We start from the raw sequence: 17,161 nt of genomic DNA on the forward strand, positions 1-17,161 counted from the left end.
TTGTAATATGAATGTCAACACAACAAATGTGATAAAGTATGGGAAGGGAGTTATTACTGTCTATTTTTATGTGTAAAGAGATGTCTGCTGATCCTAGAAAAGTATTGGAAACTTTTGTAACCCAGGAGTATTTTTAAAATAGCGACTTCCTCAGGGGCCTTGGAGTTTTAAAACTTGCTGCTGAACCTGAAATTTTGAAGTGAATAGGGAAATTGTAAATCAAGCATTCTCCAATGGAGTTGTGTTTATAATTCACTGATAAACACTTCTGATCATTTACTCAGACTCCCTTTTTGAAGCTTTTATAAAAGTTATCTTGCTCTTTTCAGGTGGTGGTTGATGTACTGTAAAAATGAACAGAGTACAGGCATAAATAAAGTGGTTTTTTTTCAATTTAAATCACATTTTTTATTTTCATGTAGCTAGTCACTTAGACACCTCTGCATATTACAGTCTTAACTTGCTAAAGTGGATGCATGGCTTCCTAATTGCTAGTAAAATATAAGGTTTTAAATAGTTATTTTCTACCAAGGAAATGCACATTTGAAGTGCTTATCAGTGTTGATAAAGACACATCCAGGACCTCAATAACATCCTTAGTGTGGGAGTAACACACATAGAAAATTGATAAGCAAATAGCCCTTGCGCTGCTTTCTGATACATTGAGTTTCCACAAGAAAGCAGAAATGCTTTGACCAGGCTGTAGTCACACATTAGGTCTTTCAGCTTCAAGTCATGGGACTGGTGCTTCTCAGTCAGTGCTACGATAATAGGTTATGTAGGTGCTTCAGAAAAATTCCATCTTCCCTGTTTAACTCTTGGCTTCAGAGCTAAACTTCAGGCTCCTACTTTTGAAAAAAAAAAATTATATGCGTATTAAGTTCACAATAAGTTGGTTAATGTTTTGAAAGTCTAAATAATTTTTCATAGGTAAAACAGAATTGATTTTGTTTTGAAGTGACAAAGAATGTATACCACAAAGTTTTTAATAAATAATATTAAATTTAATAATTTTTTGCTCCAATTGCTGCAAACACTTGAGCACGATTAAATTTTAGGTAAGAAGTCCATTGATGTCAATAGAACTATGCATATGTTTAAACTTGTGTACCTGTTTGCAGGATTTGGGCCATAACTTTCAATATTTGGTTTATTGCCTAAAACAGTTATATAAAATTCAAATAAAAGCCTTTACCAATAGTAGCATTTTTAAGAGGTTTTATAATGCAGTTCATTACAAATTTTGATCTAAAATTACAGTAACACATTTCTAAATTACTATTTTTACACATTCATTTGAAATCAATGCTTGTGGGAAAAAAAGATAAATATTTAAATAATGCATTAAATCATTTCCCTTTGCAGTGCAATCTCATTAAACAGAACTGCAGGGGATATTAATGTTATGTTCATGGACAGAGAAGTTCAGTGAAATCATAAAAAAAAAAAAATCCCTCTTTCTGGAAGGTTGCAACATAACACTACTTTACTTCTCAGAATCCCAAACCCTAACACACAAGAACCAAAACCAGAGAAAACTGGCTGCTCCTTAAGGCGGAAAGGCACAGTTTACCCCACCTTGCTCTAATCTAATTCTTTGTACGCTGACTGCTAAAGACCCAGATCACACATTCCCTACCAACCCCCCTAGCTGCTAGGATGATCAGGAAAACCCCTGAAAATTTAAACTGATATCTTATAATTTTAACACAGTTTTCAACACATCACAATCAAAAGGACCTCTTAAGAGTTTCAGAATTCAATGCAAGTGAAATATTTTTTCCATTTAACTTCCTCTGATTCCAAAATGTGAATGTTCTGTGAATTAGCTACTTTAAAGGAAAACAATAAAATGAGAGCGGTTATGGGAAGAAGTGAGAGAAATAGAGGTCGCTCATTATTGTGAGTGCCTTGATACTTCAGAATACAGTATGGATTAAAGTGATTTAAATATTCTTCAGCTGACTAAATCAGAAATTGTGATTAGACTACTGCATTAAGAGTGATCAAAGAACGTGGAAATACTATGCATCAATAGGCACCTTGTAAATTAAATCAGTTTTTTCCACAAAGTTTCAGCGACTTGTATAAATCTATAAGAAATTGAATAGCTTTCGCTCTTCAGTTTACTATTTTATGCAGTGTTGAAAACCAATAAGGGTATAAACGTAAGAGAGATAAATACAGAAATTAAATCAATACATAAAGAAAACACATAACACAAAGGCTAGAAATTTTAATTAATCTTATTTTTAAAAATGTGCAAGAATGTTAGGCACACTTCCATTGTGTGTATGAAACAAATGGTGCCCAGAATATACATAGCAAAATAACTGAAAAAAGAAACGGTTGATAATGATACTTAGCAGTTATGACAAGTTCTATCTCTGGATCTAAAAGCAGTTCGGCTTTATCTCCATTTTACAGATGGTAAAAGGGAGACAGATTAAGTGACTTGCCCAAAGTTACAGAGCAAGTTTAGTCAGTGGCAGGGCAAGGAATTGGACCCACTTGACTTAAAGTCAGCATCCCACCCACTTTCCTATATTACCTCCCTCAGGACAGTTGTATGTTCCTAAAACACTCCTTACAAGAAAATATCAGGGATGCATCATACAGCTTGTATTTTAACTATTACTGTTCATAGGTTTTGTTCAGAGGCCCCAGGCAGGATTGGGCATCATAATAGTGTGCGCTTTACAGATGCTAAACAAGACAGTCTCTTTCCTAAAGATCTTAAATCTATAATGCTGCTGGAACCAGATACATGCAAATGACAGCATCAAATAGAACATTGTACATTTTCAGGTATATATTTTCATACTATCATTCATATTGCTCTAGTGTCAGAGTAAAAAGGAGAAAGGTTACATCTTCCAAAGGTGTTTTGGAAAATAACATGATGCATGTACAATGTACCTCAATGCTGATATTATTTTAGTTTGACAAACTGTAATAAATTACAATATTCCAAATGAAAAAAGTCTTGTAGCAAACTTAATTGCTTCACAACAAGGTGGGTGTGCAAGCATGTGTTCCTGGATCCTGTGAAAACAAGAAATTTCATTCTTCTAAAACTATAAACAGGACATCTAGTAAACGTCACAATCCTTTGTCCTTAATGCACGAGAGCAAACTGAACTTACTACCTTTTCTATTAGCAAACACCTTATGGGGTAGATGGTTATTAATTACTAAAAGTCTCAACATAATATTGTATTTAAGCTTTTTTTGGGGGGGGGGAGGGAGGCTGGTGCATAAATTATAAGATACTTGACTGCAAAGTCCTACTAACAAGCAGTTTTAAAATAGTTCCTCTCTACCCTTAATAAAAACCATAATTTCACAGCCACACTAATTCAAATACAATAGTAAGTGACATACTGGTGTTATAAAGCTACTATGTCAAGACTAGATTGTCAGAAGACCTGATAGTGCAAGGCCCTTTGAGACTACTACTGTTAAGCACAACTTTGGATAGTGGTTGTGTAACACATGGTATTGCAATATGGGTCTCTGGTCTTCCCTATCTAAAGGTCTTATACTGCTCCCCCCTCACCATAATATTGGAGTGCCTTCCATGTACATTCAGTCACAGCAGTCTAGTCCCTAGTGGAGTCTCTGGATCTTCCTTACTGGAGCCAAAACTCTGCTCAGGGTAGGGCTGTGGCTAATCAGCATAAAAAGTTAAAAGGTTACTACTGCAGCAAGCTAATGGAGTGGCTCCTTTGGTTGAGATGGTACACTGTTGCCCAGAAGGCCCCATTGACAACTCTTGCAGGGGATAGGCAGAACTGTTATTGGCAGGATTACTCACATTTAAAAGTGACTACATCTCTACAAGCAGTCAACTTCCTGAACTGAATCCTTACTGAAATATTTTGCAATATTAGCTGTGGAACCAAGTGACCCTCTGGTGATTAATCGAGTGATTAAAAAAATAGAATACCATTTATTTAAATATTTTTGGATGTTTTCTACATTTTCAAATATATTTATTTCAATTACAACACAGAATACAAAGTGTACAGTGCTCACTTTATATTTATTTTTGATTACAAATATTTGTACTGTAAAAAAACAAAAGTAAAAAATAGTATTTTTCAATTCACCTAATACAATGTCATGCAATCGCTTTATCATGAAAGTTGAACTTACAAATGTAGAATTATGTAAAAAAAAAAAAAACTGCATTCAAAAATAAAAAAATGTAAAATTTTAGAGCCTGCAAGTCCACTCAGTCCTACTTCTTGTTCAGACAATTGCTCAGACAAACAAGTTTGTTTACATTTGCAGGAGATAATGCTGCCCGCTTCTTGTTTGTAGTGTCACCTGAATGTGAGAACAGGCGTTCTCATGGCACTGCTGTAGCCAGCTTCGCAAGATATTTATGTGCCAGGTACACTAAAGATTTATATGTCCCTTCATGCTTCAACCACCATTCCAGGGGACATGGGTCCATGCTGATGATAGATTCTGCTCAATAACAATCCAAAGCAATATGGACCGATCCATGTTCATTTTCATTATCTGAGTCAGATGCCACCAGCAGAAGGTTGTTTTTCTATTTTGGTGGTTCGGGTTCTGTAGTTTCTGCATCAGAGGGTTGTTCTTTTAAGACTTCTGTTTAGCATACCTGGCATGTAAATACCATGCACTGCCCGCTACAAAAGTACCAAGCAAATGCCTTTTCTCACGTTCTAGTGACATTGTAAGTAAGAAGAGGGCAGCATAATTTCCTGTAAATGTAAGCAAACTTGTTTTCTATTAGTGATTGGCTGAAAAAGAAGTAGGACTGAGTGGACTTGTAGGCTCTGAAGTTTTACATTGTTTTGTTTTTGAGTGCAGTTATGTAACAAAAAAGTATACATTTATAAGTTGCATTTTCATGACCGAGATTGCACTACAGTACTTGTATGAGGTGAATTGAAAAATACCATTTCTTTTGTTTATCATTTTTACAATGCAAATATTGATAATAAAAATATACACTTTGATTTCAGTTACAACATAGAATACAAAATATATGAAAATGTAGGAAAACATCCACAATATTTTATAAATTTCAGTTGTTCTATTGTTTAACAGTGCGATTAAAACTGCTATTAATCGCAATTAATTTTTTTTAGTTAATTGCATGAGTTAACTGCAATTAATCAACAGCCCTAGCACAAAGATGTGAAGTAGTGCTAGGTTCGCTTTGGGAAAAGTAGTGTTGCTCAGTTTTTGTGGCTTTATTCATATTCCGTTTACTTTTTCCCTGAGAAAATCTCCCCGCCTGCACCATTTGGAATGTCAGGGCGTCACCATCACTGTGTGGAGTGCAAAGTTTGCCTCAATCCTATATTGAGTGCTTTCCATTTACTCCTCTGTTGGCCAAATTCCGTTGTCAATAAAATCTTTGTAAATCTGAATGAACTCTAGAAGTCTAATGCAATTGAGAGCAGAATTTTTCTTTATAATCATAACCCTTCTGCAATCTTAGTTCACCTCAGTTTCACATCTGAAATGTTAGGAGAGTGGCCTCCTTGAAACTAGCCAGGAACATTGAAAATGCATCACCAGTAGGTACTCATTGACATATGATTTTCCCCCTTATTCCTGCTGACCGAGGAGTTTCTGTCCACTTAAGCATCTGTCTTGATTTTTTTAAAATTATTGCATACAGAGATGTGCACCAACTGTAGCTAGACCATTGAAGCAGTGAAAAGTCTTTCAATCCTGGTCTCTGGGCTTCATTCTCCCTACACATGACAGAATCCTCAGCGTCTTCCTCATTTTGTACAGCCACGTGTTTATGCAACATGCCTGGCTAATATCAGAGGTTTTCATTTCCCTTCTATAGTTTTCTGGGGAGGAGGGCATGGGACTGAACTTCCCTACTTGAAGGCTGTGTAACTTCATCTGACCAGCACAAGTAGTACAGGAATGTCAAGTAAGCCACTACAGTACATGGAATTCTTGAAAATGTTATTTGGACAGGTTTAAATTAAGACAATTTACATAGGAGCTCATTGGAAATAAGGGAAATGTACTGGAATGTGCTAATGAAGTGCATCTGTATAGAACATGTGGAACTGAACAAAATCTTGCTTTCATTACTGCTTTTAATTACAATAGTACAATCGTGGTATGTTGGCCCTTTTACTTACAGTTATGTGTGGGTTTGAAACTGGCTTTCAGTTACAAACTAGTGCCCATAATAGACACTGTTGGAGTTGATAAGTTTTGCCTGATTGTAGGATCTAGCTTACATCTGCCTTCTGGGGTCTCAGTGGACCTGGTAAGCCATAGGGGTGCTTTAGAAGTTGGTAAAGTCAAGTAAAAATTGTGGGCATGTGATGAAGTTCTTAGAGATGAATGTTGTATGCATATTCATCTTTCTAAATTCCTATCAGTCTTAATATAGATCAAAACATGAACTTCTGCACAAGACAGGCAACAGCCCAACTGCTTTCTGCTTAATGCATCATTTTTTCTGAAGTTGTATGGTCTTGAAATTGTCATTGAGATTTCTCAAGTAGGGACTGTTTTGTTATTGTTGCTAAAGATACTTTCTAATTATTTCAAGATTTGTATGAGCTATTGTAAATTCAAAGTTTGGCTTGTGGTTTTGTGTCCAAGAGGGTATTTATTACAGGATATTAACTGTAGTTAGGATTGAAAGGGCTAGATTTTTTTTTATCAGTAATGTCAGTAAACCTTGATTTCGCCACACACTAACAAATGAAGACAAATTTCCATTAACAATAATTGAAATTTACAGATAGGCAAAGTAACAAAAATGCTGCTTGAGAACTTACGGGGGTTTAATTTAAGGATATTTATTTTTTATATTTTTATATGTGTATGATGACTGTTTTAACAGTTATAAAGCATTAACTTTTAGAATCTGTGTCTACTGTCATTAAATAATTATTGTCTGACCTGGCCCCCTGATTTCCCACAACTGTGAAAATTTATATTGATACAAATAAAAAAAGCTTTAAAATACTAATATCTGTCAAAATTATTAAAAACAAACAAAAACAAATTCCGCCAAGCCTAGCTTTCCAGTAAGGTTTAAAACTGTTCTCTTTATCTGTTAAACTAAACTGAAGAGAAACTCTACTACTTTCAGAGTCTGTGTTTAATAGATGTGTTTCAAGGCCAGAGAGCAAATCAGTCTTTTGTTTCAACCACTTTTAAGTACAAATTTTACAAATGGATTTTATTAAATCATTATGAAGAAAATGTAATCATTGTATGTGCATACTAGACATGACCATGTTTCTTAGTTACACATTTTTCTGTACCTTCTCCAGTCAACCCTTTCGCTTTCAAAGAACAAAATTAAAGACAATCCAAGAATAAACTATAAAAATGGTAAATTTGATAAATAATTTTTCCTAAAAAAATTATACAAGAGCAATATTGTTTTTCTCTATTGTCTCTTTAGTGTTGGACTCCAGACACATGTCCTAAAGTGATTTATTGAAGTGTGTTTCTAATCTTAAGTGGCTGTGAATGTGGCATCATGCAATTGCATATTGTGTGTGTCAAGAAAATATGATCTGGAAATCAGTTGACAAACTTGAGTGTTTTTTTTCTAACGGCCAGTCCTGCCAACTCAGATCTCAAAGTCAGAAAGGGATCCTTCTGAGGTATGCACCACCAACAAATAAAAATCCGTTTAAATTTAAAAATGTAGTTTGGAATTATACACATGCATCACATTATCCATGAGTATACAGTTACAGGATTAGAACTTTAGCAAGAAAATTTGTTGGGCATGCACAAGCCAGAAAAGAATCCCAGTCCACCACCTCAGAGCTGTAGTGGTCGTGAGATGCCAAGAGGAGTTGAAGAGCCGTGAAAAACTCAATTTAGTCAGTAAAGGTGGCAGATTGAATTCTATACATTATCCCACCTTATTTACACAAACAGGTATATTTTGGAAATTAGACAAAATATCTCAAAATAACTTAGTGTAGACTTTCACTGGAGTAAATGTTAACTGCTTAAATTGTGATCATACAGGTAAGCAGACTGTAAAAGGGTTCACTCACCATTGGCGGTGGGTCTGGGGATCAGCTCTCGTCTGGCCTCATCTGCTCTCTCTTCATGATTCAGCCCTCCGGCTGGCTTACTGTATAGTTTTCCCCTTCCAGGGTATTGACATCTTGCCGGTCCAATTGTCCAGGTGCCGCCTTCACCAGTCCTGCGCCACTTCCCGGTGGCTGGTAGGGGAACACGGGCTTGCCTGGTACTCCGGTTTCCAGCCCAGGGATCCTATAATCATCAGTCAAAATCTACACTGTCTCTACCCGGGGTGCTGTTTCCCTGGGCTTCTTCCTATTCTATCCCCTGCTGGCTTTCTTCTCCACTCCCCTTTTGGGTAAACCCCTTCCCTCAGGATTAGGATCCAGGGCTTCTGTTCCCCCCCTGGGTTTCCTCCTTCTCTCCTCAGTAGGCCCAGAGAGTGACTGCAGCCCCATCTGCTATTAACAAACTTCCTCTTTTTATAAACCTATCCCAGCTGGGCCTCATCTGTAATTAGTGTTTGTAAACTCCAGGACCTCCCTGCAGGTGCAACTATGAAGGTTAATTGTCCCTTTCTGAACCACCGTGGCCCCTCCAGGGCTGACGAGGTGTGAACACCCCATCACACTGAACGTAGTTATAGGTGCCTTAACAAATCATTGTGGTGAATTCTTTTTTATTTCATCTGACTTGTATTCTGTTTCAAGCTATATACACACAGTTGTGAATAGCACCATGCTTTTCCGGAAGTGAATGCTTAGAATGAAAGCTGAGTAGTGGATAGAGCAGGGATTCTGGATGCTACCACAGGCGGTTTCCTGCTTTGCCCATTATTTGCTTTGTGACCAATGTCCTAGCTCCTAGGTGCTGCGGTAATACAGATGTTTACTAATTAAGCTGATGGTGTGCCTTAAGAAGCAGTACAGTTGTGGTAATTTATTATTTTTCCAGGTAGCTGCCTACTTAGGGTTCAGGTTAATTCATAAGTTTATATAAAACTTGAAAAGTAGGCAGCTATCTGCAGGGACGCCTCTAGCTTTTTTGCTGCCCCAAGCAGCAAAAAAAAGCGCCGCCCCCCAGCCCCTCCCCCCCCCGCCGAGCGCCACGCCGCCCCCCACCGCGCGCCGGAGCCCACCCCCTCCTGCGTCGAGCGCCACCGGAACCCCCCCCCGAGCGCCGAGCCCCGTGACGCCCCCCCCCCCGCCCAGCATCGTGCCGCCGGAGCCCGCCCCCTGCCGAGTGCCGCCGGAACCCCCCTCCCGCGCCGCACCCCCACCGAGCACCACGCGCCGGAAACCCCCCCCCCCCCGAGCGCCGAGCCCCGCGCTGCTCCTCCCTCCCCCCCCCCCGCCGAGCGCCGCGCCGCCGGAGCCCGCCCCTGCCAAGCGCCACTGGAACCCCCTTCCAGTTCCGCGCCCGCGCCGCCCCCTCGCCGAGCCGCGGGCAACCGGAGCCCGCCCCCCCCCCCCCCCAGCGCCGCGCCGCCGGAGCGCCCCCCTCCCTGCGGAATGCTGCGCTGTGCTCCCCCCGCCGCCCCTTACCAGGTGCCGCCCCAAGCATATGCTTGGGTGCCTGGTGCTGCTATCTGGAAGGATAGTAAACTATCACAACTGTGTAAATGGTGAGCTAAAAGTAGACATCCCATCACCTCGCTCTAATGCTAGTTTATATCATTACTATAATAAAGAAAATAGATAAATTCTGAAATGTTGTCTTCATAAAATATTTTGGCTTTAAAACGCCACATAAAGGAAAGACAAATGCACATGAACAAATTATTTATTTATATTTATTTATTTACTTTGTATTGCGGTAATGGTACATAAAGTGAAGTCACAAATGTAGATCCATACAGTATATCAAGAGCTCTTAAATATATGTACCAGTGTTGTCACTGTCTCCAGTTAATAACTGAACCTCTTAAAAACTAAATATAACTTTTAAATGCTGTATAAAGAAAAAAATGACCAGAAAGTGTATTTAGGGGACCTGTGGGTGTGCACTTCTAAGGCAGCTGTTAAATAAAACTTATCACTAAGGCTGTGTTAAATAGTATTGTATAGGATATATATAAAAGAGATTCCTCCTGGTCAAGTTGAATTCTGTAAGATGTGTATTGTATCACTCCCGTGAAGTTTCTCCTTGTTCTGTGTAGCAGTCTTGGACTTGTGGAATGATTTGGCTTATATAGAATTAAATATTGTATAAAGTCTTTCTAATAGTTTAAATTTTCATTGAAAGATTTAAAGTAATGAACTTATTTAAAAAAATGAATGAAACTTAACTACAAGATATCCCTTTTCTACCCCCTTGAAGAGGATGTGTGTAGCACTGTAGAGAATATTGTTAAATGTAGAAACCATTGTGCAGTATGGAGTCCACAGTTTTACAAAGTTCTTGGCGCAGGCACTGTAGTGTGAGGTTTAAAGATCTAGCTTATTAATACCATAATTGATTATTTTTTGTCTTTGAGAGCCTCATTTATTTAATTAAAACTTGTGATACAGACATAACTTGTAGCATTAACACCTTTCAGTGAAAATATGCAAGGATCCTAGGACTGGCTTCTTGATTACTGACCCTTCCATTGATTTTACTACACTGTAGGAGACTAGGAACTCCCTTGAGAAGTAGAACTTAAATGTGCTATTCAGTAAAATGTTCTTTTTGATCATGTGAAGTCCATTATTGATTTATTACAGAAAAAAATGTTAAATTATTCAAGGCCTTGTGTTCAGTGACTCAAAGTGCAGAATTATGCTCCCAGAGTCTAAGCTTTCGTTTAAAAAAACAACACCAAAAAACTCTAATGGTTGTGAAGGTTATTCCATTTGCATTTAGGTTAACTGTTGCAGTTGTCTCCTAGGGTATCTCTACACTGCAATTAAACATCCGCGGCTGGCTCCTGCCAGCTGACTTGGGCTCTCGGGCCTCTGGCTGCGGGGTTGTTTAATTGCAGTGTAGATGGTACTGACAGCCAGCTACGACCTGACGTGGTCGTCACCGACGAGGCCCAGAAAAAGATCATCCTCGTCGACGTCACAGTCTCCTTTGAGAACAGGATCCCGACATTTTGCGAAGCCCGAGCTTGTAAGCTGGAAAAGTACGCCCCCCTGGCTGACACCCTGAGAGCGAAGGGCTATGAGGTGCAGATGGACGCCCTGATTGTCGGAGCCCTGGGCGCCTGGGGCCCCTGCAACGAGCGTGTGCTGTGGACTGCGGGATCGGTCGACGCTATGCACATCTCATGCGGCGCCTCATGGTCTCAGACGCCATCCGATGGTCCAGGGACATCTACATCGAGCACATCACCGGCCACCGACAGTACCAGGAGGTGTGAGCCAGAGTGACATCGTTCTCCCACTACGAGAAAGGGACCAAGTGACCTTCTCCGTTGGATCATATGAACTGGAACCATAAACTCCCTGAACATTAAATCTCACCAAATGAGGGTCAATCCATCCTCATCATCATATCCGCTCATTATACTCCACACCCGAACATAGCCACTTTATGAACTTAATACCCTCATATCTTAATGTCTATACTTTGACCCATCAACCTTTTACCCCCAATCAGGGATATTGCAGATTATGTATTCCTCATGCCACCTTATCTTAAACCAAACTTTGCACCCTCTATAATCTGTATGTTATTCCCTGATAACCAGAAACTTCTATGCTCAAACTCTGTTCACTATTTTTTTTTTAATCGTCATCTTAATAAAATTTTTAAATTTGGGCTCAGGTTGGAGCCCAGGCTCTAGGCACCTGCAAGGGAGGAGGGTCACAAAGCTCAGGCTTCATCCCGAGCCCGAAGATCTACACCACAGTTAAACAACCTGCAAGCCCGAGTCAGCTGGCACGGGTGTCTTATTGCAGTGTAGACATACAGCCAGTCTCCAAAGAACCTGAAACAATAGCTCTTCAAAAGTGTGAACTTCCTCATTCATCTACAGAAAATTAACTCAGTGCCTAATAATGACTGTTTAAATGCCAACCTAAATGTTTTCACTACTCTACATTAGTGGAAACATCAATCTAATGTGCTTATCTGTAACAGACCCAACATTTCCCTAAGTGCCAGAAGTCCCAACTGTCCCCTATCCAGCTGCCAAAACCTCTAACTCTCCTCATTACTTTTGTGGTTCAGTATAGTTATAAAAATAAATAAATACAAATGTAGAAGGTATGTAAATCAGTTCTACATCAGCAAAGATAAAATACATACTGTGCTGTGTGTTCAATTAATTAAAAACCGGAGTTTAAACTAAATTGCTACAAAATTTCCAGCCTGTCAAATCATAGTGCTACAGAATCCATGGATCCTGCTGTAGAACTTAGGGTGTCCTTGCTGTGGAGTCCACTGGGCCTTGTTAGAACTCTGTCAAAATATACTGTATAATCTTGCTAGATTGAGATGGCTACCGGCTTAGTAACTGTTAACATCGCTTTCAATGTAAAGCTTTATTAAAATTTTGTAAAGGGGAAACTAACATCAGAACGATCAGTACAGTTCTTCCTAGATTGTTGCATAACTAACTGCTCTTCAATTTCTTTGATAGCTTAGTTTTATTGCTTTTTATTTCTCCCACTGCAGGAAGCAGGCTCTGGAAGCAAAACAGAGAAGCATGCATTGAAGCTATATTTTATGTGGTTATTGTTTTGTTGCAGGTATTGGACTGGATTGAGAACCATGGAGAAGCTTTCCTTAGCAAACACACCGGGGTAGGAAAGTCCCTGCATCGGGCCAGAGCTTTGCAGAAACGCCACGAAGACTTTGAAGAAGTAGCACAGGTAAATGTTTCAAACGTGTTAAACCCACATCCTGTTAAACAATTGAACCTATATCACTGTTCAGTGGTGCCTTAAATTGCCTACTTGACATTGAAGGGCTGGGCACACTGAGTGCTCTGGGAAGAAAAAAATGAATCCAGACACCATGCAAATTAAATTCTGAGTGTTTCCTTTTAACTTAACTTCTAGAGTAGATTTTTATTTGAGTTTTCAATTGTGCATAAAAATATTGAAAGCAAAAAGCAATGCATCAACTGCAAAAAGTGAAAATGATGCTTGCAAGAACAACAAACAAGAAATCTCTGAAATCTTTAATATCAGATTGGGTGCAAGTAGGCATACCTAATTGTTTGTAAAAATCAAACACCACCCATCTGATAAACTCAGTGGTCAGTCAGCCATTCAACATAACCAATTAAAACAAATGATAGTAAACATTGGTTTTTAACCACGGGTTTAAGTATTCACATCAATCTCATAAATATAACAATACCTTTGATTGACTGCAGAAACATCAATATGAAAATTAGAACATTTTAATACACAAAGTTGGGACTTAAGGACTCGTGCTTATGTTGCTTGAGTTAAGATTGACGACCATACTCCCATTTAAAACAAATGAGTTTAATATGTATGCTAGATGATGAAACGGGATGTAACAATAGATACATTTCTTCTGAGCTGAATGTTTACAATTCAAGTTCTGGTGCAGGTTGTATAGGTACTGGAATTTCCATCCCGTGAAAAACTTCACATTTCTCAGATAAAATGAAATAAAAACTTTAATTCCTAATCAGCACAAAAAGTCAGATATGTGTAGTCTTCCATGGGAGGGACATCTTAAAAATTCTTGCATTTCAGAAGAACCAAAATGGGATTGTTTGAATAATTCCAAACCCTGCACCCCAGGCTCCAACGTTCCCTGGCTGCTGAGTTTCAAGTCAGGCATGTGTGGAAGCTTGGGAAGCCGGGTAGCCAGAGTGCCTGGTTTCCATGAAATCAACATTGTTGGGTGGAAAACAGTTCATTCAGAATATTTTCAACCAGCTCTAGCATCAAGTAAGATTACCAGTAACATTTATGAATTCAGTTTTTATTCACCCAGAGATTTTTTTAAAAGCATATGGTCTGAGAAAAATGACTGAGCCTATTGAATGTTTTTGTATGCCTGGTTTTAGCTTGGAAGATAAGGAAGGTGTAACTAGGAATTATTGTGCACCTTGGAAATACTGCATAGTCAAAAAAAAAAATAAAAGGCTTGGAAAACATTAAAGAAATGAGTATATCTGGGTATTATCTTAAAAGAAATTGAGTTGCAATTAGTGAAATCACACCTTGTAACGTTTGAAAAGAAAAGACTTGGAGAAATAGTTACCCGACAAGAAAGGTATTGTGATACAAATCATCAAAAATGGGAAAAATAACAACCCATGTATAGCTGACACTTAGCTTCAACACACACACTACTGGTGACGCTTGCACTGTCAGGGTTATCTGCTAGCCAGTTTTATTGATGAATTATACTGGCAAACATGTATGCTAAGGCAAGCCATATATAGTAGGTGTGTCTAAGCTGGTTTGTTTACCAGGGGAATGTTAGAGTTTAAATTGGGAGGTTGTGGTGTTTTCCCATTGGGTCTTTTTTGCTAATGACTGCTGGAAGTGGCACTCAGACAACCGGAATAGTGTGAAGTATTAACAGAATCAGAAATACAGATTTAATAGACAGTATAGTGGATTGATCAAAGTGTGAGTGAGGGGTCAGATATTGTGTGTTTACAAGATGTGAGTTTTGTTTGTATTAGTTTTCCTGTTTAATGCACAAGGTAGCCATTTATGGGCCTGTAATGTTGAGAGCATGTCTTAGAGCAGGGGTGGGCAAACTACGGATCTGGCCCATCGGGGCTTTGGATTGCTGCTCCCAGAAGCGGCCAGCACCACAGCCCTGAGGCCCCGCTGCACGCTGCTGCCACCCCTGAGCTGCTCAAGGTAAGCGGGGCCGGAGCCTGCACCCCGAACCCTCCTGCACCTCGCACCCCAACCCCCTGTCCTGAGCCCCCTGCCGCACCCCTCCTACATCCCAACCTGCTGACCTGAGCCCCCTGCCGCACCCCTCCTACATCCCAACCCCCTGCCCTGAGTAGTCTTACCTTTTTAATGCGATGGATGTGCCCTCTCTGCCCTGCCGCAGCAGCCCCCAAGCTGGGGCTGGGAGGGAGGGCCGTCTCTCTCTGGCAGCCACAGCCCTGGAGCTGGGGAAAGTCGCCTCTTTCTCTGGCCGCCGCAGCCCTGCACGTTCCAAATTCCTCCTACCCCCACTTCTTATCCCACTGCCCCCTCTCACGTACCCCCTATTCCCCCCCAAGGCACCACCTCATCTTACATGTGCATCTTCTCCAGGGTCCAGGCACCTAATTAGTGGAGCCACGCCTGCATGGCTCCACTAATTAGGTGGGTGGCCCTTCATTCTCTCGTGTGGGCCGCCCAGGTGCGCACCTTCGAGGGAACTATCTGTGGACCACCTGAATGGAGCTCGCAGACCACTGGTGGTCCACGGACCACAGTTTGAGAACCTCTGATCTAGGCAACAAGAGGAGTCGTTTTAGGTGTAATGTAATGAAACTGAACAAAGGAAAAATGTAAGCTGAATAATAAGGAAAAACTTCCTGATGCTGAGCTCTACTAGATTGAAAAATAATCTCCTCAGGGAAGGGGTGGAATCTCTATTGCTTGAGACTGGAAAAACTAGACTGGACAAAGTACTTAAATATACTGTAGCGAACAATCCTTCACTGGCAAAAGGATAGACAAGATGACCTAATAAGTCTTTTTTTCCATCTCTAACTTCTGGTTCTGTGGTGACTGCCAAGACAGGCACACCCTTCGAGATTTTTCCCTTCTCTAAACCAAATATAAGCAGGCAACAAACATGCATCCCTGCTTTGTGTATTCCAAATAAGACAGTTGATTTTTATACTTCAGGGCTTAACATAACAATGAATGTGATGTCTCTCACATACTCCTACTGTTCACTTGTGTTTGGGCATATGACAGTTTTTGCTATGAGATGCATTATGTTCTGTAAGAGTGACTGCAGATGAAGGTTAAATTTGAAGTGTATTTATTCCCTACATACACTTCGAGTTATTCACGTTTTTCCTTTGATCAGAGAACCTGGCCACACCTGGGGTTATCAGAGTCAACTCTACAAAAAAAGATGAGAATGCATCATCCCCTTGAAATCCCACCTGTCTACATTGCTCAATCACCTGGAGCCACTAGTAAATGCTGAACTATTCGCTTTCAGCTAAGGAGCTGACAAGTTCCGACAGGTGATCTGTCCTTTTTTCCTCCTATGCTGTTTCTCCAGGGTAGTTGAGATTCCAGCTCCCCAGGACTGCTCAAAAGAATCATAGAATGAGCTAGCCCACAACATGCAAAAAGTGTTCATAATTCCCTGTAAAGTCAGCAGACTTCAATCTCATCACAGGTTAAACATTCTGATGAAAGATTGACACTTTCATCTGCTCACTGTACAGGGTAACATTGGTCTTCTACAACAAGGGCAATAGGTAGAAGACCTTGGCCTGCAGTATGTTTATGTATCCCATCAATGCAAATGTAAAGGGGATTTGTCACATTGGCTATAGGTTAAAATGCTTTCTTTAGCAGTTGTGAATAAGGCTAATACTTTCACGGATATTTTTAGTAAAAGTAACGGATAGGCAATGAAGAAAAATTCATGGAAGCCCGTGACCTGTCCCTGATTTTGCTAAAAATATCCATGACAAAATGGGGAGTTGCGGAGTCCCCACACCACCCGTGGTGGCTGGGCAACTGTGGGGGCCCTGGCTCAGAGCTCCAGGGGCCCCCATCGCCTGTGGGGGCTCAGAGCTCCAGGGGCTCTCACTGCCCAAGATGGCCGGAAGCTGCGAGATCCCCCCGTCTCCTGAGGTGGCCCAGAGCTGCAGGGTCCCTCCGCTGCCCAGAGCAGCCCAGAGGTGCAGGGTCACCCCGCCGCCCGCAGGGGTCCCCCAGCTTCCAGTCGCCATGGGTGGCGGGGTGACCCTGCAACTCCTAGCCACCATGGGCTGAAATCACGGAGGTCTTTGGAAGTCATAGAATAAGCTAGCACACAACATACAACCGTGATAAAATCGTAGCCGTAGGTATTAATATATCTACAAAATATGGAGATTGTAACACACATGTAAAAAATTGTCAATATTACACACACAAGCCATAAGTGAGTAGTAACAGTTACAATCAAACTGACCAATTTTGCCTTTTAAAGAAGCAGCGCTAGAGCCTACCCTTTCTTCCCTGCTAGCTAAAATTTCTCA

At 40.3% G+C, this 17,161-nt stretch overlaps 1 protein-coding gene across 1 annotated transcript in view; it reads left to right on the top strand.

Annotated features, from left to right (window-relative positions):
* Positions 1-17,161, top strand: part of TRIO (trio Rho guanine nucleotide exchange factor) — a 431,915-nt gene that overhangs the window by 207,793 nt on the left and 206,961 nt on the right. Inside the window, 1 exon segment of the mRNA XM_008164380.4 lies at positions 12,696-12,818. Coding sequence (XP_008162602.2) covers positions 12,696-12,818 — 123 coding nt within the window.

The sequence above is a fragment of the Chrysemys picta genome, chromosome 2, assembly GCF_011386835.1.
Source record: "Chrysemys picta bellii isolate R12L10 chromosome 2, ASM1138683v2, whole genome shotgun sequence".
Lineage (NCBI taxonomy): Eukaryota > Metazoa > Chordata > Testudines > Emydidae > Chrysemys > Chrysemys picta.